We start from the raw sequence: 27,179 nt of genomic DNA, 5'->3' as shown, positions 1-27,179 counted from the left end.
CCTACTCTACTGGATGTCCCAGCAACTTCCATTTTCTCCAAAATAATTATCATATATTTCTTTTGTATGTATTTTATATAGTTATATATGTACATATTACCTTCCTCTATAAAGTACAGAAATTTCATTTCTCTCTCGACATGACCAGCACCTAACTCGGCTCCACCCACAGTAGATGCTTAATAAATGCTTTAGGAATAGTTTGCTCCCATACTCAGGAATGTCATTAACATTGGAGGATAGTCACTATGGGCAAAATTGGGAAGCAGATGATCCTTGTCTTTAATTTTGTCTTTTGGCCTCTATCACCCTCAGCCTCCTCTTCCCCTATCTTGTGTCCTCCTAAAATTCCCTGTGAAAGTATTAACAGAAAACAAATAACAAATCTTCATATAGAGCTTTAAAGTTTAAAGGTCCTCCATGTATATTAAGGACAAACACTTCATCATTCATCTAAGCTTTGTAGCACATCCAGCACCAAAAGGCACCATGTTTTTTGCAAGTAGATGGAAATGGTTGATGTGAATTAGCAGATTCTAAATCTGCTCTCCCCCTACATTCTCTCTCCTAGTATAATGGTAGGTTTATAGATAGTATTCATTGAAGGCTTTTTAAATTGGTTTAATTATTAAGAGAAGACCCTTTTTGCCTTCTGCCTATCATCTCCCATCAAGCAAAGGTTTCCATCCTGCACATCAGCTGTATACCAAAATTTGAGAGTTGTAAAACAGCCAAAAGACAAATTAAAGGGGTTGGGTAGGATGCCAGTAACATCAGAGAAGGAAAAAAATAAGTCCAGATTAGAGGACTTTTTTTAATTAAAAATCTTGATGAGCTCAGCAAGCAGAACATGTAACAAGAGCTGAAGACAGATTTATTCCATCATAAAAGCCACTGCCTGGTATGGTGCCAACATCCTTATTATGAAAAGTACAAGGATGTGAAAGTCGATGTTCCAGGGGGTGTAAAACAAGCAATTGTTGGAGGTGGAAAATAAATCACACCAATTTAAAGCATTGTGTTCTAGGGAAATGTGCAGATGAAATTAAGAATTTTAGCTCTACTGTGGAACCAATCTCTCCTTCCTCTGCAAAACTCCATAGCATTTCTCTGATCTCCTGTAGTAGTCATGAGGTCTATGAAAAATTGAAAAGAAAATTTTAAGTGATTTCACTTATTTTAAAGGTGCTTAAAGGCACAATGCCTGAATCAAACTCAGAAAGCTGAGCTTCCAATCCTACATGGCATCCCATAGGACCAAGACCCTTTAGGAATATTGAACTAAGATTGTTATATTGAACACCCAGAATATTTTATTTTAAAATACAGATATCAGGACATGATAGAGTGCTAGTTTTGAACAAAGAAGACTTAGTCCAAATCCTCCCTCTGATCCATAATAGCAGGGTGATTTTGGACAAATCAGATAACCTCTGTCTCAGATATTGCACAAGGACATATGCATAATAGAAAGAGCACTCACTCAGATAACCTGATTTCAAATCATGCTTCTAATATGTACTGCTTTTATGATCTTGACCTTGAACCCTGGTTTTCTAATCTGGAAAATTTAAGAATTGATCTAGAGGGTCTCTAAATTTCCTTCTGCTTCAATGATCCTAATTCACAGAGTATGGCACTTGGATCTCCCGAAGTCCCCAACATGACAAATCACAGATGCTTCTCATATTCCCAAATATGTTTTTTAAAAAATCAGTAAGAATGAGATCTCCTCTGTTAAGAAGAAAATACAAATCGACAATTGGTAAAATTGGAAGAGACCACAAAGATCATATAGTTCAGCCCCTTCGTCTGGCAAGTATGGAAACCTAAGCTCAGAGAAAGTGCACTGAAAGATCACTGCAGTTAGTTAAGTGGCAAGGCAAGGAGTAGAATCAAGTCACTTCTCTTCCCATCCAGAGATCATTTCACTTCAACTGGCTTCCTCTTATTCCATTTACTTACTCATTCTAAAATAAAACTATGTAACAAGCAAATTTTATTCATCAGTGCAACATTAGGAAATGTTTCATTTTTGTCCTGCCTTCCCCTGACTTGGCATTTTTATTTGGCTTCATCCTATTGAAGTAGAATGCCAAAATGCAATACTTTTCTGCATGATAAATATTAAAATATAAATTATAAACTCAAATTACAATGGGATAAAGAAGGAAAAAAACTGGATCTGTAGTTTGAACACCTGGGATCAAACCCACCTCTGTGTGACATTGGGCGAGTGACAAGTCAGTTTTCTTACCTCTACAATGAATGGTTTTGGCTGTGTCCTCCAAGGTCACCTTCTAACTCTCTATCTATGATCTTGTGATCCTGTGAGCTTTATCTGGAAACATTCTATTCTTATCAGTGGATTAAAAATCTATTTAAGGTTCAATCTGAAATTTCCATCTAAAACCAATAGATAGTTCCTGCTAGAGGTAGCCTATTGGAGTTATAGCCTTCATAGAGCCTTACACCCCTTAAATCACTGATTCACAAGTTTGTGCAAATACTACAGAACATTAAGGAAACAAGGACTAAAAATTTCAAGATTACATGTGAATGTTTTTTCCCGTGACCATAAAAATGCATATATGTACACACAGAGAGAGACATGCATAGATCCTTTGGGACTTAGGGAATCTATTTCCAGTTTTATATGCAAAAAAAAAAAAAAAATTCTCATACTCATATTCTCATGCTTCAAAACTGAAGTCGAAAAAACTTTTTGTTTAATGATGCTTTTAAGCTTTTAATAACCCTGTTTTAGCAAAGAGAACTATGTAAATGTGTCTTTTGTGAATATTGTCAATGAGGATATCGACAGAGATAAATTAAAGTATTACCTTTTACTAGGATAGAATATCAAATAAAGAATTTCACTCGCCCACCAATTTACCTTGGGAAATGGTGTGATGAAAACACCTCCAAAATTCCCTTTCAGCTTGGGGAACCTATGGAAATTCTCATGGCATAGAACCCGGAATTATGCTATCTAGGCATAAATTTAGTTAACTCAGACCTATACTTACCTTTGTCATTCTCTGTTAAAAGCAGAAAGTGCTTTCCTAGGATTGTAAACATTTCTTCAATTTCAAAACCATTACAGGACCATTCAGCTTTAGCCCTTTCATTTGGGGCAGAAATAATTGATTTGCAAGTGACTGAAGGTAAATTCATCTACAATTGGCCAGAAATATAAGATCCTACTTCATAGGTCAACCAACCATCAACTTGGGCCACCTAACCTTCCTCCCTGTGCCCACAAATTTATCTCTCTTCCTCACTTTCCACATCTTCCTCCAAACACAATAATCAAAACATTGCTACAATTACTTCTAAAGAAGGTAGGTGTACTGATTGCCCTATAGTTCAATTCATCAGTCCTGTAATTGCCCTGCCCAAAATCCCTTTCCCTGGCCATAGTTTTTTATTTATTTTTTCTTTATTTTTATTCATCTTTTCTTATTAGAACATAAGCTCTTTAAGGGCAGGGAGTGTCTTAATTTTGTGTTCATATCCCTTTGGTACATTAAGTATTAATAAATTGTTTCTAACTCCATTCATTCATTCATACAAAATCAGTAAGTTTCAGAATGCTATCTTTATAGCCTAATTTGTTCAGCTGCTAGTTCACCAATTCCACTAGGATCCCTCTACTCCCTTTTCTTAAAGAAGACAATTCATCTAAGTGTTTTTCATATTCTCTGGCCAAAGAGCAGATTTCCTTTCCAAAATTCCCAAGAATCTAAACCTGTAGCATCCCTCCATTTGTAAACTAATTAATGTCTCCTACTTCTCATGGAGTCTGTTGCCCCCTCCTTCCTTTTTCATGTTTTCCATTTCAAAGAGCTTCTTAGGCAAAAAATTAAAAAGCTCCAGAGTAGCAAGCAAAGTGTTTTGAAGAGTGGATTTATGAATAGAGATGTCAGATCTAGTAGAGATGTCAAACTGCTTTATATCTTATCTCAAAGAGTGCTAGCCATGAAGATAAAATAAATTCTACCTAAAAGGGACTGCCCATTGTGACTTCCACCCACCCACTCTTAAGGATAATGCTAAATCTGCCAAGGCAGTAAACCTGCTTCCTCTCCTTTCTGTGATCATAGACTATAGATTAATTCTTGTCTTCTCTGAGATTCAGCTTTCCTCATCAAATGATCATAAATCTATTGCTAGAAGGGCTTGATTCAAAGGCTATTTCATTCAGAGGTATGCTAGTAAATGTTTAACAATCAGCTCTCCAAACATCCAAAAGATGTATGTATGATACATTTTAGAGTTTCATCTGCCTTAACATTTTCTCCATCACTTTCTTAAGTCTCTACAATCAACAAAACAATAAATCAAAATGTGATTTGTAGAATTTTATAATTTCTGAAAGATAAATGCTCACATTGAAATCTTAGCAATTGGACCTCAAGAGCTGGTTCAAGCTGGCCCCAACATATCCCTAACCTATTCTAATGCAATCATTTTACAATTATGGAAACTGATATCCCAGGAACTTAATGAATTTTCCAAAGTTACAGAGGGTAGATTTCAGAACAAATTCTCTAATTCCAGTCTGAGTATTTTGTTGTCATGTTCCACACTACCTCTAAGAAGATCACTTCTCCCAAAGTGTCACCGATCTTTTATTACTCACAACAAAACAGAAATCTGATTTTTCTACAACCTGTTTCCCTCATAAATTAAATGATCCTGGACCAGCTGACATCTGAGTGCTCTCCAGTTCTAGAACTATGAAGTGCTAAGATTCTAAAATCCTATAAATAGTTCCTTTTTCCTTCCCCACACACCCATTTGCTTGATTTTTTTTTTTTGCTGTTTTCTAGTGCCCCCAAAGTCGCGCCTATGTTTTGTTATTCATTCTTTTCTCAGACATAGAACACATAATAACATTTTTGCAGCTAAGAAGCTATTCCAAACAATGTTTGGTTACTCCTTACCATATATGTAGGAAATCCCAACAAGCTCAAAGATTGCAATGATGACCAGTGCATATGATGCTGCATATGTGTCCACAAGTTGAAACATGTAAATTCCACCCTAATGAAAAAGAAGAAAATTCAATAATCCCATAGACTCTCAATAGCTTGTTTCTCTTTCCATGTATCATAAGCTTGGATGTTTATTTTGTGGAGGGACCTGTTGCTACAGGTTGGAAGGAATGTTGGATGATATCATTCAGTCATGGAATCACAGAATCTCAGAGTTCTGAGGTACCTCAGAACCCAGGTAGCTCAATCTTTATCTGAAGAAGAGTTCCTTTTTTGAATTTCTGACTGGTAGATATCCCAGCCTCTGAAACCACAACTCCCTGCAGTAGCCCGTTCTACTTTGCCTCCAACTCTTTGTTCCTATATCAAATCTAAAAATCAAGTCAATCTTTTCAGACTGAAGTCCACTGAGATTAAATGACCTTCCCAGAAGGCTCCATTCAAACCCTGATTTGCTGACTCCAAATCTTAAGCTCTTTTTACCACATGCTTTGTAACTCAATACTGAAGAATTCATACAGAGGACTAATAACTACTCCAGGTTGGAAATAATTTGTGACCACTGGGTACAAATAATAAGCAGGAGCTCTGGTCATATTATCAGATCTGTCTCGGAAAACAGTCTAGATTGATCAACAGAACAAACACAGAGAAGGCTCTCTAATCGATGAAACTAAAAGGATTAAGATCCAATAGGAGAAAAGCCATATTAGTGTTATCAATACTTCTTTTTATAAGTATATCTTATTTTAAACAGTAAATTATAGTTTAAGCAAAGGCAGTGGGAAAATGTTAATAATATAATCATCACTTGCATTAATGGAAGCTTGGTATATTATACTGGCAATTCCATTCATGTTATGGATTGGACTAGACAGCCAATTCTGGGCTGCTATGAAATAGAATGAAATAGAAATAGGTAGGTGATAATCTCTCCAGTTCTCTGTCCTGATCAAACCACATTTGGAGGCTCAATTCTGGATGCCATATTTTTGGGGAAATATTAATTAACTAGAGAATGTCCTTAGGAGCATAAATATTTTGAAGGATGTCAAGAATATTCCATATTAGAGTCAGTTGAAGACACTGGGGATTTTTAGCTTAAAGAAGAGAAAGTTTATGAGGGGAATAATAATTTTCTTCAAGTATTCAAGGAGCTATCATATGTAAAAAGAAGTCATAATTGTTCTCCATGGCTCGAAGGGAGTAGTGGGTGAAAATTGTAAAGAGGCAAATTGCTCCAGTTCTTCTATATTCAGTAAAGGAAAAATCTCCAAATAATTTGAACTACAACCTCAAACAGAATGAGCCAATACAGGAGATAATAGTTTCCCCTTACTGAGATCTACAAACAAAGGCTAAAAATGACTTTTGGGGTACACTGTAGAGGGGATTTTATGACTGCATTGGAGGGCTTCTAAGGTCCCTTCCACTTCTGATATGCTACAATTATCCTATAATCTCTGCATTTCTTATGGCTCTTCTAATGGCTCCTAATTCTTGAACATTCATTTTGTCTTCCTAAACCCCCTACCAAATAAATTTATATTACTTAAATTCTAATCAGAAGTTTGTCTTAGGGCACCAAATAGACTAATTTCCACAAGAAAAGGGGTTATGTGCCCTTTATCTTTGAATCTTCCAAAACTAACACAGTATTTACATATAGTCAATGTTCGCTAAATAATTGTTGGATTAAATTATTGAATTCCCTTCTCAAAGCTTTATATTAAATAAATTTTAACCTAAAAAAAAAATGCATCTGAGGAACTTAGGCCTTTAAAAGAATCTTGTGGTAGATTTTACATTAAAACAAATAATCATCCAGCAATTTCTCTGTTTTGCAAGTTCAGGCTTCTTTGTTTTGGATTTTCTTGTGGCTAACTACCAGACTCAAAGATATATCTATCCATTGCTGCCAGCCAAAAAGGAGGCAGAATTAATTCTGCTTAGAAATCCCTAATTTATTAGTGTAAACCCTAATTTTGTGGCATTTGTCTAGCAAAGTATTAGGTACTAAGTCCATAACAATTGCACGAATAAATGAATAATTCATGAGGGAATAAATGAATGTAGCAGAGAGAGTAATGCCCTACTCTGCCTTCCTTTCCCCAAAAGACTTCCAGTAAACAATTTACCTGAGTGATCATAGGAAAACCCATGATGAAGAAACAAACACAGCATCCTAGAGTAAAGACAGGCTTGTGTGTGCGCAAATACTTTGGAAACTCATCTGAGATGGAGGTCACTATGGTCTCAATGGTGGCAAACTGTGAAGGTAATAGTAAAGGAAAATGGTGGTTATGCAGCCTAAACAAATATAAGGAAAGCAGCCATTCTATAAAGGAAAAAAGAAAGCTATTTCTTTTAAGAACCCAAAAGGATGTACTAGGATCTTATCACCAATTATGGGCAAGGAGAGCAATAATGTTTTATTTTTTCAGGTCTTTTTCTCCCTCCTCCCTCATCCTTTCCCACAGATATACATGCTCCATTTCTTCATCCATCAGTGCACTGGGAGGTATTCTATGATTATTAGATAGCTATAGATTGTTATTTTAATTTAAATCTCCTTTGCTTTCTACTTAAGGAGGGGAAAACCCACTTTATATCCAATTAAACAACTAATAAACCCAGCTACATTATTTGCAAAAAGTATTTTTCCTAAAACCCTGATCATTTTTTCCTCCTTGAAGCAGTTGCTTCCTCTCTCCCACCCTCCAATAATTTTTGATGAGAAATTCTAGTGACAGCTGAAAATATACAAAATAGTGTATTGTTTGGAAATACAGATTCCCCTCCAAATTTCAGATATCTCTTTCTCTCTGTCTCTGTGTCTGTCAGTCTCTGTTTCATACATACACATCCCTGCACCTTCCTTGGGAAAAATCACCAGATCCCTGTCCTTACCCTTACTCATCTGTTGTCAGTATCACTACCTCCACTGATAGAAAGGACAATTCCATCACATCATTACCCCACATAGATCCTGAGAAAGGCTGTACTTAAGCAAAAAAGCAAGGCTGCTTACCATGGTGTCCAGTCCAAGAGTCAGGAGCATCAGGAAGAAGATTATAGCCCAAAAGGGAGAGAGAGGAAGCCTGGTTAAGGCTTCAGGATAAACCACAAAGGCAATGCCTGGCCCTGAATGAGACAAAACACAAATGATTATAGACTAGCCCATAGCATAGACCATCAAAGGATAAACTAAGAAACACATTTAAGCATCATGTTCACCTCCATGTCTCTTCTACCCAAACTAATTTTGCAGATGAGGACACTGAAGCTAAGATTGGAGAGTTAAGTGGCTTCCTGGAGGTCACACAGATGCTAAAGTCTCATATGATAAGATCAGAGAGAAAAGCTGTATCATTACAAGGATAAGTCATGAACAACAGCAAAGATCTATGGGACCTAGTTTTTGCTTATTTAAAATGGAGACCACAGCTCCGTTCTCATGCACAGGCTTAGGCTATTGAGGAAATGACTTCTGTTAAGGACTTTAGGATGTAAGTTTCTTTGTTAAAGACTTTAAAATAATACTTTAGAACAGGCAGAGACAAGTTAATGTCTTGTACTAGGGGACCTACCCTGAAGTAAGGTTGTGAAACAGGAATCACAGCATCTGGAGTTTATTATTCAAATGTAACAGTACTTTTTAAAATGAAATTTTTCAGACTGTTGGCTCTTAATGTTGTCTAGGGCCTTGGGGTATTTAAAAAATAAGGACCTGAATAGTTAAAACGCTGCAGCTTTATCTATGTATTAAGCAGACTATAACCCCAATTTTTAAATACTCCCAGTGTAAAACATAAAAGGGAAAGTCTGAATTAAAATATGGCTTAATGCATAAAGGCAAGCCAGTCCTGATTGGAAGGCTGCTCAAGACACACAGAACAGAAGAGCCTGCAGAGTCAGGCCATGTGCTTTCCAACAGTCACTTCCTAGGGATCTAAGTATAGTAAAAGAAGGGTACTCTTGGATCACAACTTGGTTTTTTTAAGTACTTGGAGGTTCAAAGGAGGAGTAAGACTGGGGCAGAAAAATATGTTTTAAAATATTTAAGCTCTGAATTAGTTCATTAGTTTAATGAACCAAAGAAAATTACTTTCATTTTGAGCTACTCAGTTAAGAATAGGAAGTGGATCTGTTGTTTTGTTCTAATACTTAGATTCTTAGAAGAGATGAAACTCAAAGGCAGCTAGACTCTTGAAGGAAAAAAATCCATCTAGATCAGTTTTTCAGGTTAAGATTCTAGAAAAAAATGGAAATTTCTAGAGGCTCTTATATGTTATTATGAGCAGCAAAGCCTATTCCCAGAAGTCTGAACATCATTTGGGGCTTGAAACTAAATAGAATATTACCAAGTCATTTACAGGAGATCCTCAAATTAATTTATTCTATTATATCCAAGATGAATCCCATATTCATTGATTTTAAAAAAGTATTTACTGATCTAGGGACTATGCACACGTTATTAATGAAGCTTTGCTTTTAGGAGGATAGAGACCAGACCTATGATTTCATTACAGGTCAGTTTTCACATTTTTAAAGAGGGTGAAAAACTCTGAAATAGAATGGACTGGTGAAACCCAATATATCAGACAAAAACTGACAAAATGTGCCTTCCTTCTTTCCCGAGTTAGGAAACCAAAGTGTAAAATATTAGATATGAAGCAATTGGGTAGATCAGTGAATAGAGTGTGGGACTAGAGTGTCAGAAAAATGTACTTTCCGATTTTGCCCCAGTTGCTGCTTACTATGTGAATCTGGGCAAGCCATTTTCTCTAAGCCTATTTCATCATCTCTAAAATGATATGGCTAAAGTCAATATCCTTCAAGTTTCCTTCCAGCTCTAAAATTATAATCTTGTGCAGTTAAACTATACTCTAAAACTCTGGGTAACCCTCCACAATCTGGCTCCAATCAATGGAGGGCAGCTAAGACTGCTGGACTTGGAGTCAAGATCTGGAAGGAGAACCAAGTTCAAACTTGTCTCAGACACTAGATGTGTGATCTTGGAAAAGTCATGTAACCTCAATGCTTCCGTTTCCTCTTGTGTAAAATGAGGGAAATTAAAGAAATTACCTCAGGATTCTATAAAAAGCAAATGAAATAAAATATTTAAATATTTAAAATATTTAAAGTGATCCTCAAATAGGGGAACCATATGTAGAGTCAGGCCATATGCTTTAAATGAATTAAGTGAATTAAAATATTCAAAGGGTTTTATAAACCTTAAAGAAATGTGTGCAGGTGATAAATATTCATAGTGATAAGCAGACACAGATGATGATTGCTTTTGTTGAACTACTTTTTTCCTCTTTCTGTTTTATTTTTTGGGACTTGGTTAATAGATGGAGAAAGACATTCAGAAATGGTTACAGAAAAATGAAAAATATCAACAGAAAGAAGATGAAAACAAGAAAAAAAGGGTAGTTTGGAAAAGAAAGGTCTATAGCATTGTATCCTGAAGAATCTTGCATCTCTCAAATTGCTTATCATTTAAAGGAGATGGAGGGAGAAAAATTTAGAACTTTAAATTTTTTAAATTAAATGTTAAAAAATCACCTTTACATGTAATTAGAAAAAAATATATTATTTTAATGCTTAATAAATGTATATTTAATTATAATAGTAATTCATCCTTTTCAAGGTAATGAAAACATTATTTTAATTCTTAAACTACAACATGGAGAGAAAGTTTTATTTTTCTCATCTTTGATTACATCTTTTTTTAAAAATATATTATTTTTTAAAAATTTTTGGATTTCTACTCTGCTACTTATCACCTGAGTGGTTTTGGTCCTCAATTTGCTCATTTGGAAGATGAAGAAGGAGATTGAAACAAATGATTTCTCTATGATAACCTTATGACTCCAAATCCTATGAACCCCCTTCATAGATTATTGATACATTTATTGTATAAATTTCCCTATTTGTAAATATGTCTTTACAAGATATGGCTAGGACACAGCTTAGACTAACATGGGCCTCTCAGTTTGAGTAATTACTTCTTCCCTATAGCTCCATCAGCAACTCACAAGCTTAGAAAAGGAACTTTAATAATATTTCCAGCTCAGCTAAAAAAAACAAAACAAAACAAAACAAAAAAACAACTTAGATCTACTCATAGATTGGCCATCGAATCTGTTGGGAAGGGAAGGGAAGGTTCACAGGATGGCAAATTCTTCTGCCCAGTGAGCAAAGCATCCTTTGGGGACAATGTGGGCACCTAGGAAGACAAATCTTCCCAAAGGGAAACTTAGCTCTTTCCTAAGAGTGCATAAATTCCCAAAGAGGGAGGTCCCTTAGGGCCCTGTCTGGAATGGTATTCTGCTGCAACAGAAGATGAGCTTCCCTCAGGGCTGAACTCACTTTTGGGGAGAGAAAATTAAACCTTGGGGATCAGCTGGTTCCTTAACTCTTTGGAGCTAAAAAGGGTACTATTAGTGCACTAAGACAGCAATTAATAATCCCTAGGGTTCTTAGAGAAGTTAATGCAGCTTCAAAGGAATTACATTGCCTTGGCTAACCTCTCAATACCTGAAAAAAATGTTTCAATTTCCCACCTTGATAATTTCTTACTCAATTCACCTAAGGGTCCCCACCTTGGCATCCCTCCTAAGAGCCTTGCATATAACAGGCACTTAAAAATATTTTGTGATGGATGAGTATGAATAAATGGACAGTGGTCCTTTTTGTATATAATCCACATTCTGAATTACTGTATGATGGAATTTATATTATCTGAAGAAGCAAAGAGAAAAAGCTGGAATGAAAAGGTATGTAGCAATCTAAGTTTTTCTTGAATATTATTTCAGATTTATCAGAAACAGCTTTTTCTATTAGATTCCCCCACACACAAGCTGATTAACCAAACTGTGCCAAGAACCAATAGTTCTGAATAGCCCAAGTCATAATCCATCTATCTCTACATGTATTAATAAAAAAATTTTAATAAATTTACAAAAGATTCATTCTTTTCTTTTACAGGTAAGTGGTTCTTTAATTGCTTCCTTTAAAGGATAACACTATTAAAACAGTTTAAGTAGTAACTCAAACTATTCCTTTCATTTGAAAATCTGCACAGGGTCTTCAAAATTGGATCACTTTTGGCAAATTTGACTCAGTATTTAGTCATATGTAGAAACTATTCCTTACTTCCTTTTCTTCAATGCCTTTTCCACTTAGCCATAAAGTATACTAAAATACTAAGGTCCAAATATGGTAGTACTCCTTTCATTAATTATGAAAAAAAAGTGCTTCAAAAACACCAGCAGATCTGTTTTGTTTTACATTAATCTGCTCTCTACCCTCCAGTTTCCTTCTACAAATGTTTTCAAGAGGATCTAACTTAGTTAACGCTGATATTTCAGATAATGTGATTTAAGATAATACCTAATTACTCCACTGTTAATGGCTGAAATTAAAACATTACAGAGGGTCAAGAGTCATTTTGCATCTTAGACGAAGTAAAATTGCAGGTGACCCAATGGAAAAACAAGTATAGCTATAATACAGCATATTCCTAAATGTGATGAGCAGTATAAATTAAATATATACATACATATACATAAATATATATATATATATATATATATATATAAAATTACAAAAAAAAGGATGCAAATCATTCAGATAGCCAAATTGGGAAGCAATATATGGACAGCCTGGATAATACAATAATATCCACAAAATTATTTTAAATGTCCCTAGTACATTTGAAGAATATTTGAAAAGGCATGGACAAGAATCACAAAACATTTAAAATCAGTGGTAAATTATGAAAAAATGTATAAGTAAAAGCATGAAAATCTATGGTAAAATAATCGGGATCCTGGATTTTTTAAGTCAGAAATCTTGTATTATAATTCTAGCTCTGCTACTTACTGCCTGAGTGATGGACTCATTTCCTCATTTGTAAAAGGTCCCTTCTACATCTACATCTCTGATACTATCAAAGTACTAAAAGTATTCAAGGAAAAAATAATAAATCATGATCCTTGTCACTTGCTTTAATTAAAAAAAAATCTCACCTCTTTAAGGAATGAGTGCAGACTTTCTGGAAGCAGAGATTCAGGAAAACTATTAACTGATCAACTAAGAACATTAATTGTGATATGAAATTAAGAAAAGTTCTTATAAAATGGCAGTAGTGGGAACTCTAGCCTAGAGCCACCATGGGAAAGCTTTGCACATTCAGAGTTTTGTTCATAGAAATGTGAAGGCCCAAGTGTCCCCCAGTCAATAAAATGACTCCTTTACTCTTTGTTCTAAGTTTGAGAAACGGGAAGAATGGACCAAAGAATGGTAGGCAAGACTAATGACAGATTCCAGAATCTCAGAAATGGAAGGGAACAATCTAGTCAATATGTGACCATGAGTCCTCTGGACAATATTCCAGAAGACTTCCAATCATGGGGAACTCACTATTTCCTTAAGTCAGTCATTCACTTTTGAGATAGTTCCAATTATTTAGGAAATTCTTCCTAATGTCAAGTCAAAATGCGCTTCTTTCAAACTGTTCCCATAAACTGATTTCACTGAGAACTACCAAGAAAACTTTTATTTCCACCTTGTTGTTGGAATATCTTTTTTCAAAGTCTGAGTATTGTTTTCTGCCTTAGTGATCATAACTGAATCTTTCTTCTTTGATTGAGGCTCTTATATAGCCTCAGATTCATCATTGTGAATATTAATTCTCATTGTTCAGCCATAAGAAAAACAAACAATTTTTGAGCACCTTCTATCCAAAACTCTTCATTCATCCATCCTACTTCAACCAGCTTTATTTCTATCATTTGGGGGAAAAATAAAGATTTTTATCATTTGGTTCCAGTCCCTCTTTCCTAGAACATATGGATTTACTAAAGTATCTTGGTTCTACAATCCAGATTTTTAATTCTTGAATTTGAAAGATCATAGTTTTTCCCAAGAAGATGAGATTTTTAAACTATAGTTATGCACAAAAAAGGAAACATGATGTAGATGATAGTAAACTGATATGGAGTTCCAAGATAAGATAGGTTCAAGTCTCTTCTCTGAAAAATACTGGCTAAACACCCAGCTGAAATTCACCTGCCAGATCCTTTTCTAATGCTCACTATTCCTCACACCTTCACTCATACTGTATGTATGTGTGTGTATGTACATATAAATAATTTTACATCATATTGTATATTTGTATTTGTATATTGTATATATTTGTCTGTTTTCTCCCTCATTCCCATGTCAGGAAGGCTGTCTTTCATTTTATCCTTAGCACTGCACATAGTAAGCATTTTATAAATTAATTTACAGACTGTCTGACTGAATAGAAAGCTTTTGAGATTCCACCTCTACATCTTATTCCAGTTCTATATTTTATAACTTCAGAAGGTTTCTTCCAAACCAGTCATGCTTAAGTCATCACCATCATCCCTCTAGGATTGTTTAATTTTTACTCTGTATCAACATTCACCTGAGCCATGGCAGGTGTTGGATAAAAGCATTTGTTATCAATGAATAAATATCTAAAGTATTTCATTTCATTTTTCTCTTCAAAGAGAAGTAAACTATACTTCCAGGGTAGTATTGTGTAGTGCACCGAGCTGGGAGCCAGGAAACTTGGGTTCTAGTAAATTAAAGTCCCAACTTGAATCAATTAAATCAATCAATAAACATTTATTAACTGCCAACTTTGCACCAGCACAATGAATGAGTGTTCTTGATTCATTCTTAAATATAAACTTGCTGCTTCCCCATTCCTGCCACGTCCTTCTTGAAATATTGCTTCTCTCCCAGCAAGCATCACTGCTCATGCTCACTGAATTGATAGGGAACTTCTAACTACAAAGGAAATTCTGAGGGTGTCATTCAGCAGGGTATTAGCCATGAAGTGCCCTGCCATCCACCTGGTTCCAGGAGACTACCTTCTGAGCTGGGCTCAGACAAGCCATTGCATGTGGACGAGGCTTGGCAGAAATGCAGGCTAGTCAGCATAACCAGATATATGACTGATAATGGCAATATATACTGGATATTTCCAAATGGTCTATAAAAACTGCAGAAAAAAAAAAAGACGTTTGGCCATATTTCCCATTGCTCCTTCTCTGAGGGAGAGAGTCCCAGTCAGAAGAACCAAGCTACCTATGGCTGTCTCAATGTCTCCTCAGAACCCAAAATATCTTGTACTATGCTCAAGTCTAAGAATCAGGCTCTGTGAATTCCCTTCCCAGTTTCAAAGGCTCTGGCTATTTACTCATTGATAGAAGCATGAAAAGTACAATTTATGCCATAGACCACGGGGTATTTACTTTCTGGTATAATCCAATTCTTCTCTCCAGGCAGATGACAAATGCTTTCTCTTTCCATTCCATTGGTTATCCAGTCCAGGGTTTAATGACATTTTTCCTAAACACCTATTTCCATCCCAGACTTGTTTATATTTTGGAGAACAAAGCTTCAATTCTCTCTAATAGAGCCCAGAGCATTAATCTAATCCTTTTCTCTCCCCATCAGCCAAACAAATTAGATCAGAATTATTGGCCAAGAACATTAGTAGTTTCACAATGCCCTGTGATTTTCTTGGTATTAATTAGAATTCCCTAAGGTATCTATAGCTGAGGATTTTTCCAGTTGTAAATATTCTCATCCTTTTCTCCCTTTTTTTCACAGTAGTTCCCACATTTTCTCATCTGCCATTCCCAGGTGCTTCTCCATAAATGTACCTTGGAACCTTTATTATATTTATTATATATAGAATATTCATATTCTATAATTTATAGTTCATGGACACTTGAATACTTATAAATATTTAACTTATTATTCCCTGAAATTTTCATACAGGTTCCTTTTATTATTATAGATACTATTCACACTGAAGGATCTGTTCTCAAATGACCTGAGTTCAAATCCTGCCTCAGACACTTAACACTTACTAGCTGTTGTGATCCTGAGCAAGTCACTTAACTCCAATTGCCTCACAAGTCTCTCCCCGAAAAATGAAGAAATTAGACTAGATGATTCTAAAGTCCCTTTCACTCAAAGTCTATAACTCCTATTATAATACCATCCAAAAAACCATGCTGGTAAATGTTTAACAACCATCTCTCCAAGGGGAAAAATGAATCCACTATACATTTTTTTTTGCATTTTTGATTTGTATTGTTGATACTTTCTTAAGTCTAGACAATTATCAAAACAACAAATCGGGCCATGATTTGTAGTGCTTACCAATTTTTCAAAGTTAAATGTTCACTCTGAAACTATAACAATCTGTTTTCCCAAGTTGGTTCATGTGGGTTAAAGCACATCCCTGGACAAATAACCATTTTGATGAAGACAGATTGGGGGGGGGGGCAACTAGTAGGGAAGGATGACCAGTAACAAAAGCTTTGCCTCTTTGTTGTTTGTTACAGCTTTCACCCGTGGCATAAACCCATCCTTAGGTTCATTGATCAGTTTAATGTCCAGTTGTTTTAGTCACATCCAACTCTTCATGATCCCATTTGGGTTTTCTTGGCACAGATATTGGAATAGTCGCCATTTCCTTCTCCAGCACATTTTACAGATGAGGAAACTGAGGCACAGAGAATTAAGTGACTTGCCCAGAGTCTTACAGCTAGTAAATCTCTAACCCAAATTTGAGTTTTCCTGATGTCAGGCCTGATACTCTCTCCACTGCATCACCTAGCTGTCTCTCGTTAGTCAGTGACCAGCACTGATTAATTAACTACAAAAAGAGAGAGACTTTGAGAAAGCTGGAAGAAGACATGTCCTGAAATCAGAAAGACCTGGATTCAAATCTGACAGAAGACAAATACAAGCTACATGACGCTAGAAAGTCTTTTCTCTCAGTTCCTCATGCAACTATTTAAAATTATAAATTACCACAGCATCCCAGCAGAGGTAGTTTCCTAAAGAGATTAAATCACAGGTCCTAACTGCAAATATAAAAATCTACAAGACACCATGCTAGGGATATTGGAGACACAGTGCAGAAAAGAAAATCTCCCAAAAAATCATAATAATAGAATTTGAAGGCTAAAGGTCAGCTTAGAAATTATCAGTCCAGCCTTTTACAAAAGAGGAAATTGAGGTTCGAAAAAGGTCAGATATTTTTCCTAAGGTCACCAAGAGAGACAGAACTAAAAATGAGAGCACAGGTATGTGGTTCAAAGCAGTTATTATTATACAAGGGTCCTCCATACCATCTCTCCCCTGTGCTAACTTCTTCTCTCCCTCCTTCCCTGAAAGAAAACAAGATTATAGACACATTTTCCTAAGTGTAGATTTGAGATAAAATTCATAAAAATTATTTGTAAAAGTAAGATATTTTTCTTTCTGTTAATAGAGTTCCTAATGTTGTTACTCAAATGATTGTGGCTAACATTGCTTTTTTAATCCTCAACATAGTTTAATAAATAATATCCCTTCTATTAAAGTAGACCTTACAACTCATTTACTCTGCCTTGGAATTAGTGAAAAAAAAAAAAAAAAAAAAAACACAATAATGGTGGTAGAGGGAAAGAATATGTTAAAGCATTTCCTTTGCTAGTCTGCAAACCTCTAGGACTTGGAAAATGCCAAAGAAATCAATAAAAGTTATCCTGTTTCCAATATCTGATCCACGGGTCTAATTCACTCTGACCCTATACCCCATTCCTAACAGGAATCACACACGTTAAGGACTTGAGTACCAGGCAGAATAGGGAAGTGAGCATGATCCAGTGAAGTTTCAATTGCATTGTAGATACGTGTGTGATGTTGACTTTAAAATACTACCCAAATGTAGATTGTATACGTTACCTTGGTCAGCCACATTCTCAATGTTTACTTTGCGCTCATTTGCCATGAAACCAATGACAGAGAAGATGACAAAGCCGGCAAAGATGCTCGTAGCGCTGTTGGTACAGGTGACAATGAGGGTGTCTCTGGAGAGAAGAGATAAGAGCCATCATGTAATACTTACTATGTAGGGTGGGCACTGGCCCCATGGTTTCAAGGCCACTGCTGAGTCTTGCAAGTAAGGATTATATATCTTCATTGTACCTCTATCCCAGTAGGAACCTAATAAATGTTGGTTGCTTGATCAATTGCTGAACATTAATCCATCCTTATTATACATAAGTTTCTTCTCCATAGGCAACTCCTATAGGCAGGATCCACAGACAATCCCACCATGTAATTTGAGGGATGTGTAGGAGTACTCTAATCCCGAGATCTGCCCCAAGATCTTTGTGCTAAAACACTATCTCTCTGGAAAGTCAGTTTAAATGTAATTGCTTTCCCTGGGATGGATAACAGGGCAATCTTTTATCACCATTATGGCGTTTGCCAGGATTTCTTTATCAGAAGAGAGCAGAGCAGGATGCTGAGGGGAGGGAATAGAGAACAGGGATACCCTTGGGGGAAAGAGAAAGCAGCAAAGGAGGAAGACAGAAAGCTTGGTTGGGGCGAGCTGATTATCCAACCGCAGCTTAGGGGGTCAGGGTACTGAAAGGTAGAAGAAGAACCCAAGAGAAGAGGTGAGAGGAGGTGAGAGGAGCTGAATGGAAATTTCACCTACTTCCTAAACATCATCTTTGTAGAAGCCCACTGTTTCCCCAAGTGAATAGGTTTGTCCAATCTGCACAAATGACAGGGATCCTGGATTCCTTCGCATTTTCCATGTGCCTACAAATTTTCAAATCCTTCATTAACAAGTAATTATAACATCAGTCATCCAAACACCTTGGCCAGGTAGTTAAGGTCTTCTTTAATAAAATCTCAATTTATCTTTCCAATCTATTTTGCTCTTCTCCCCTATAAATACCTCCATTCCTGTTTAATGGATCTATTGATTGTTTTCCAAACATTTTTTAGGCTTTTCTGCCTTGGAGCTTTTGATTTACTTTTTTTCCAATCTGGAATGCTCTAATCATCCCTTTTAATTAGTGAAATTCTTTCTATCCTTCAAAATTGAGAAATAATCCCCAATCATTCAGGAAAACTTGAACCAAGACCCCAGTCTAAAATGCTTTCGTTGAGTTCTGATAACGCTTACTCTCCATACCACTTATCTCACTTCTTTCATAGACAGCATTGCCTGATAATCTTAAATCTTTTTCAGGTAAGTAGGTCTTTTCTCCCTGCCTAGGTACTTCCTCAGGTACAAAGACTTCTTGGTATTTCCCAATAGCATCTAAGTCAGAATACTCCCTATAATAGGCTGCCCCTAAATGCTGTCAAATGACTTGTCTAAAAGAATCCTCCTTCTTTTGGTTATCCATAGTCTTATGGATACTGAATGTTGAATATACTTTCAGACTGTTGTGTATTGACTTAGCATCAATATTTTTCTTTGTTACAAGGGAATGTTATGTTGGTGGTTAGTGGGTATATCTGAGAGTAATAAATATAAAAACAAAGAGCTATTGAAATGATCCAGGTTTCTGATAATAAGGTCCTACATTAGGGCAACTTCTCTGTGAATAGAAAAAAAGGATACTTCCAAGAAAAAAATCCCCAGGAGTTTTCAGTCTGGCAATGCTGACCCACCACTGATTCCCTCTCTGGTCTTAGGAAAGCCACTAGCTCTTCAGTCAGGTTAAGAGTCCGGGATTGATTCACCAACCCCAACCCCAAGACTTTGAGTCCAAGCTAGAGCTTCATCCCTGTCAACTTCCTCAGTCCTCCATTTCCACTTCAGCCAAAGCCAGGTCCCAACCTACCTGTAGCAGTTGTTGTGGAATTTGTTGTAAGAGGAAAGAGTAATCAGACCCCCCCATGCAGCAGATAGAGAGAAGAAAATCTGAGTTGCAGCATCTTTCCATACCTATGAAACAAAGAAAAGGAAATGTTAGATTAACTTTAGGATCAAACTTCAGTAGAATTAATGAGGGAAACTTTCCCAGTTTCACAAAATCCCGAAGGAATTGTACCAACTGCCATGCAAAGTTGTGGAAACTCAGCATGTGTACCATCTCAAAAAGATGAATGAGTCAAATCCATTGGTTTACAATTGAATCCAACGAGACAAAAGTTGATCTGAAGGCTAATTAAATTCTGCACAGAAAATGACTCCCTGTGGATTACACTGCACCAGATGAATCTGATAACAAAGAACCTAAGTTCTTTACTGGGAGTTTTTCCCAAAGTCTACAGGATGAAATTCAGTAATTTAATTTACTTACTATGTGGAGAAATATACAGCCCTCACAAAATCTGTCTACAAATGTATAAACCAAAGAATAGAGAAAAGCACTTATTCTTGATCTGGGATGTTTCTAACACATTTCTCTGCTTAAAACTTTAGAGATTTAGATTAACCATCCAAGAGAGTGCATACTTCAGAAGCCGAATCACTTCTAGGTAATGAGCAAAGTTCTAATCCTCAGTTAGATCATAAATCAGCTTCCTATTTTTGTTTTGCTCTATCACCTGGGCTCTAAACCAGATAAACTCTTTCTTGCACGGACACTTTTTTCTACTCAATGATCTCACTACAAAAGTTTGGGCCTAAGAAACAGCTATCCTTATCTCTGTCTTGCAGAGGCAGGATACTGTATAGTGAATAAGACACTGGCTTGGAATTAGGAAAAACTAAGATTCAAATCCTGCCTCTGACATACACTAGCTCTGTGACTTAGAGTTAGAATTTTCTATTCACTTTGAATGAGTCAATGAATGTTCTCTTCCATATTTCTATTGCTCTGCTTAATGATTACTTTTTTTTTCCTTTTCAATATGTGATGAACATCTTAATGTGTAGCTTTTAATCATTCTTATAGGGTATTGGAAGGATTACAATGAGAGAATCTGGAGATTAATATGAGTGCAATGGGACTTCATATTTATATATATATATATATATATGTGTGTGTGTGTGTGTGTGTGTGTGTGTGTGTGTGTGTGTGTGTGTGTGTGTGTAAATGTACCTATATGCACATATACACTTTTTAAAAATACACTTATAAGTTTGATATGATTAAGTCACATCTGTCAGTGTACTTTCATGCACATTGTAATTGATGGTTTGTTTGCTTGTTCACAGTGAGGCTGGGATCTTGGATTGTACTATCTCAGATAAGGGTACTTGAATTAATGATGGGCAAAGTCATTCTGTCTCTCTAAACCTCCATTTCTTCATTGACAAAAGGAAGAGTTTGGACTAGACAATGTCTCAAACCCTTCATCTCCAAATCTAAGATGCTATGACATCACAGGCTCTTTAGCCATACCCCTTAGATGGCACAGATACCCTGCTTGAATGAGCAGGGAGTCACCAACTTCAAGCCTTCCTGTAATTCATCTACTAATGAACCTGAAAGATCATGGGGTCTTGCTGTCAGACCAGAGGTCCTTCCAATCACATTGCAGCCGAATCCTCCTATACATGTGTTTTGTGCCATAATTACAATGATAGTTCCTTGAGAGCAGAAACTGTCTTGTTTTTAGATCCGTAGCATTTGGCACTGATTTTGGCACGTAGTAAATTCTTAATAGATGCCTTTTCACTCATACTCATTAGAGAGAGGTGAAATCTGGGGACAGATTGTCCTGTCCACTCTGAAATACTTCAATGCAGTCTAGGGCACATATCTGCCAGGATGAAAATGGGACTTGCCCAGTGCTTGATTATTCTAATTAAATAAGACAAGGATAGTGGCTTGCAGTGCCAATTTTATTGTATTGCACAATAAAATCCCAATCTCCAAGGACAGACAAGGTAATCCTATATACTCAATGACTGAGTCTGTGACCCCGGGCAGAGTGCCAGAAAAGCACAACAAAGAAAGAAGGAGATGGTCACCTACAACTACGGGGACAGCGTCCTTTGAATCATAGACTCTTGCCACATGCCAACATTGCAGAAGTCCAGTCCAAATTCAAGGTCAATGAGAGCAACCCATCAATTGGGTGCATAGTGCCAGCTGACAGATGAATGGTCATCATAGCTTTACTGCTGACAACCCCAGTTCAGCTGAGCTTCCTCTGTATTGAGAGCAGTGGCCATGTAAGTAGCCTGCTTCTATGTCAGCTGCTGAAGGCTGACACCCAATGGTATTGCCTTCATAGTCACAGTTCCTAAGGATCATAGGAGCCTAGATCTAGAGGAAGAAGAGACCTTCAAGATCATGAAGTTTTACAGATGGTCCCTACGGTCATTTGCCTGAGGTAAACAGCTAACTGAGCAAGGGTTCAAACCCTCTAACTTCAAATGCAGTAGTTTCCATTGCATTACAGCGGGCCACTGGCATATTGTCATTTAAACAATTAAATTTTCATTTATCTTTTTTTTTCCTTTTTGCACAATTGGGTATTTTTATATTGGGAGTTCTTAAAGTAGAAACACAGTGATGTAGCATGAGAAAAGTAAGAAAAGGAAAAAAAAAACCGCATTCTGTGCCCACAATGGAACACTGGGCGTAATTAGTGTGTCTGGTCCCTTTGGAAATATAATTACTTCATGGTTTACTGAGTATGGTTAATTTTCAACCTGTGTAACTTGGCTTCAAAACATAATCATCATTACCATACTGACATTATGAAATAGTCTGAATATTATCAAGGGAATTTCATTTTCCATTTTAACACTATCACATGACCACGTACGAGGCATGAGATTTGGACAGCTGTTCTAGGCAATCTGGAAAATACTAAATATGCATTTCTCTTTTTCAGTTTTATTCTTTTGTTAAGCTAAAATTTCCTAAAAGTATAAATCTGTTTTTAGGGTTTCATAAAAGTGTAAGTAATCATTCAACCAACAGCTATGTACTAGGTAGTATGCAGACACTGAGGTTCTGATGACAGGAATAAAACTGTCCTTGCTCTCAAGAAGGGATTTCCTCGATCCAGCAGATCAACTCCTTGAGATTTCCCAAATTGTGATGGGAAAGAAAGGGATATTGACAACCCGATACTAAGTTGGTTCTTCCTATACATCTGCCCAATCCCATATGTAAAAAACAAGTCCAAATAGCTAGCTAGCATTTATATGGCACTTTAAGATATGAAAAAAAATGCATTATAGGATATTATCACCACTTTATTTTTTTTTTTTTTTTGCTGTTGTAAAGTCATTTTTCAGTTGAGTCCAATACTTCATGACCTGATGTGTAGTTTCTTAGCAATGATGCTGGAGTGTTTTGTCATTTCTTCTCCGGCTCATTTTACAGTTGAGGAAACTGAGGCAAACAGGGTTAAATGACTTACTCAGGCTCACATAGCTAGTAAGTTTCTGAGGTCAGACTTGAACTCATGAAGATGAGTCTTCCTGATTCCAGACTCAGCATCCTACCCACTGAACCACCTAGCTGTCCAATACCACTCTACAACTTGCCATAGGGAACTTGCCATAGACAAAAGTTAAGTGACTTGCCTAAGATTGCATAGCTAACAAATATATAAGATGGGATTGGAACTCAGATCTTCCTATGGATTTTCTTGAGGTACCCCAAGGTGCCTCAGGATTGTCTAATTAGTAAATAGCAGAGGCAGGAGCTGAACCCAGCTCTTCCTGACTCCAAGTCCAGTATATTACTCAGTGTCCCACATTATCTTTCACTAGAACATTATAAATCAAATAATGAGCTTACTGTAGCATCGGTGAGTTTCTCCCACTTAGGTGTAATGAAGTACCAAATTCCTGCTCCAGCTCCTGGCAAGGTAACTCCTCGGATGAGTAGGATCACAAGCACGACATAAGGGAACGTAGCGGTAAAGTACACCACCTAGAAAGCCCAACAAACAATCTTACTTTGTATGAAATGGCTAAATTTTGGTACACATGACAGGATATTCATTGACCCAGCCAAGAATGATCTACTGTAGGTACAAGTGGACAAGCTTTCAAGATAGCAGGTCTCCTGTTCTCAGTCCTACAAGAGCTGATATTGTAAAGGAAAGATCCATACTGTTCCAGAGTTCTAGCAGGGATTCTTGACTTGAGGTCCACCAAACCCAAAAGTATCCTTGGAAAGAGTTCAAGGACGTCAGTTAATAAGGAGGGGAATAAAAACACATACAAAATTTAGCTAACCCTTGTTTTCTTTGTAATCTTATGTGTTTTATTTTGCAGATTTAAAAATGTTATTTTGAGAAAGGGTCCACAGGCTTCGGCAAATTACCAAAGGGACCCATGACACCAAAAATTAAAGAATGCCTCTTCTAGAGGAAAGAATTTCTGCTTATGAGAATCAGAAATATTTAATCAAGAGAGAAAACTTATCTTTATTGTGCATATTCAATAATGGGGAAACATGGATGTGAAAGAGATATGGATAATGTCATCACACACTAACAGTATCTACCTACAGTGATATAACCAGAGTGAGTAATGTCCACCAGAGGAGAGAAGACCCTTACCCCCATGATATTTCTAGAACTGAGATACCCAGCCTAGCCCTCATTAGGCACTCTCCACTCTCACTTACACTTATTGCAACTCTAAATAGCACCGCATTTGGGATCAGAAAATAGATACCTAAAAGGTAATAAGGGCAGAAAAGAAGAAAGGAATGAGTATTTATTTAATATCTGTATTGGCTTTTAGAAAATGCAATAATTTATTAGTCATGTCAATCCCTAAGAGATCTGAGACTCTATTACTAAGAAGTAGAGGTCTTTTTTCTTGTAGTGTCAAAGTTCTTGTTTGTCAATCTGATTAAAAAGATAATCATGCTTTGGAAACTAAGAGTCAGTCAATAGTTTACCAATCTCATTCTGATTTCTTAATAAATATGAATTGGAGAAGGATACAGTTATATCCAAGTATAAAAGGGGGGAAAATAACATTGAGAAAATGGACCATGAATCACAATGCAGTAACAGGGAGCTTTATTTATTTATTTCAGAGCAAATATGCTATTGAGAAGGATAAGCAAGATTAGAATAGCTGGAAATGATAAGCCTTGTGATCAGTGCTTCAGCATTGTATTGTGTCTGACTCAGGACTAGACAACTTGAAAGGGACATGGGGTTAATGAAATATCAAAAAATGATTAAAGAATTGGAAAGCAAAAACCTAAGAAGTGTCCATGTGGCCTGGAAAAGAAAAGGTTGAGCAGAAACTTCAAGTTCAACCTACTCTAATAGAGTTAATAAGCATCCATCCCAAACACCATAAAAAGATATCATTCCAAAATGTCCCTTCTGATTCACCAACTGAAATTCAGCCACTGCTATTTAACCCTCTCAGTTCCTGATACCTGAGAAAATGCAAACTGTACCTCTATCTACTGAGAGAGGTGACATTTTATGATACTTCAGTGTAAATGACAGATCCGAGAGCAAATTTTGGCAAGGATTGAGAGAGACAATCTGGCACATGATAGTTCACAGAAAGGTAAGAAATGGAAGCAGAATGGCTAAGGTCCGGGTATTCCAAAAAGTCTTATCTAGTTTACTATTTGCCAACAGCCAGAAGAGGCAGTTTGTTATATAGTAGGAAAAGTAATGACTGGAGTCAAGGATTCAATCTCTTGCCCCATTCTGTGCGACCATGTTCAAGTCATTTTACATCCTTAGTTCTCAATTTCCTCATTTGTGCAATAAGGGATATAATAATCCCTAGATCTAGGATCCTATAGAGTTCTTAGAAATGGGTATAAATTGATGCAATTTGAAATAAAGAGAATTAGAAGAATAATATATATAATGACTTCAAATGGAAACAAAAGCAACACTATATAGCTGTAGATTGATTCTTTGGGATGACCAACCTCTATCCACAAGACTATAAGAAGTCCTTTTTCCCCCTTTCAGAAGAAGAATCACGGACTAGAGTGGCTCCATATTACAATATGCTTGCTTTGTTGATGGGTTCTAAGTTTGTTGATTAGCTAGAAAGAAGTTTAAAGATCATCTAGTACAATTTACTTATTTTACAAACAATAAAATGGAGGCCCAGAGAAGGTATTTGATTTACCCCAAATCATGCTCAAAAAAGTAATCAATGGTAGAACCAAGACTTCGATTAAAGTCTTATGATTCCAAATTCACTTTCCACTGTCCCATGTTTTTCTTTGTGATGAGAAAGGATTGAATATTAGAGGACATATTGGAAAATAACAAATTTAAGATCAAAGGGCATCAATAAAAATGTTGGGTATGTGTTGTTTGTTTTTTAATCCATGTTAATGTTTGTTTGTTCGATTATTGTAGAGCTATTTTACAAAGAATAGTGACCAAGTATTTTCAATCTCCTTTAAGATTTCAAGGAAGAAAAAAAATCATCCTCAAAAAGAGAAGAAAAAATTATATATCTCTTATCATTTTGCACTGACATTGCTCATGGAATTTCAATCACCAAATATTCCAGCAAAGTTAAGTAGATCATTGACCTCTGTTCTCAGGTACTGCATCATGATTACAACCTTTGCAACCTTGGCCAAGATAATGAATGATTTGTCACTTCTTTTAAATATTTCCCATGAAAGTAATTGATGATTGATCCCTGTTTGGAAATCCTTCCAAGACAGGCAGAGTCACAAGTTAACTGCTCTGAAATAAAACACCTATCTATTAACTCTGGCCCCTGAAGAACTAATTTCAGAAACTATAAAATTCAAGAGTCCTGACTATATTTCAGAGTGGTGAGAAAAAAATGGGTACAACATCTTCCTAGATAATGTCATGGGATATCAGAGACAGAAGATCTTTAACATAAACCAGTCCAAGTCTTGCATTTACATATGAGGGAACTGGGGACCAAAAGGAATATGGAATTTGGCCAAGGTCAAATGATGAGTGACAGAGGAAGGATAACAATGTAGCATATTTTTTTTTACTTACAATCAAATGAAAATTTGGCAAAATTCCATTTTATGCCAATTTCAGATTTTTCCTCTACTATCAAGGCTATTACTTTCTAGATAAAATCAATATTCTTCAGCTAGACATGAATCATTCTGGATTCAATAATTGTATTTCTACTCTCAGTCAAATAATTATGACCTAAAAACCCCTCTCCTTCCATTTGTACCTTCCCTAAGCTAAATAACTTCTTTTAAGACCATTCTCACAATTGGACTTTACTGGTTCTCTTTTAAGAATTACCATTGAACAAAGATCTCATTTGCTCTACTTGAAAGTCATTTGACTAAAAACCCAGGTCCAATGGACCCTAAAGAGGCTATAGAAACATGGATACTTTTACTCTAAATTTCGATCCAAAGAGGGAACCCAGATCTCCAATGAATCTTTTGTTCC

General features: G+C 36.2%; 1 protein-coding gene across 1 annotated transcript in view; it reads right to left on the bottom strand.

Moving 5' to 3' along the window:
- The window catches only part of SLC6A5 (solute carrier family 6 member 5), a 59,308-nt gene that overhangs the window by 11,738 nt on the left and 20,391 nt on the right, over positions 1-27,179 (bottom strand). The window contains exons 8-13 of the mRNA XM_074273695.1: positions 23,567-23,701; positions 19,697-19,800; positions 17,793-17,917; positions 8,032-8,144; positions 7,139-7,270; positions 4,950-5,049 (exon numbers count right to left, since the gene is read on the bottom strand). Of these exons, the coding sequence (XP_074129796.1) occupies positions 4,950-5,049; positions 7,139-7,270; positions 8,032-8,144; positions 17,793-17,917; positions 19,697-19,800; positions 23,567-23,701 (709 nt within the window). The remainder of the gene's footprint in view (positions 1-4,949; positions 5,050-7,138; positions 7,271-8,031; positions 8,145-17,792; positions 17,918-19,696; positions 19,801-23,566; positions 23,702-27,179) is intronic.

This window comes from Sminthopsis crassicaudata, chromosome 6 (assembly GCF_048593235.1).
Source record: "Sminthopsis crassicaudata isolate SCR6 chromosome 6, ASM4859323v1, whole genome shotgun sequence".
Classification (NCBI taxonomy): Eukaryota; Metazoa; Chordata; class Mammalia; order Dasyuromorphia; family Dasyuridae; genus Sminthopsis; species Sminthopsis crassicaudata.
This window is presented reverse-complemented; position numbering and strand designations above follow the sequence as displayed.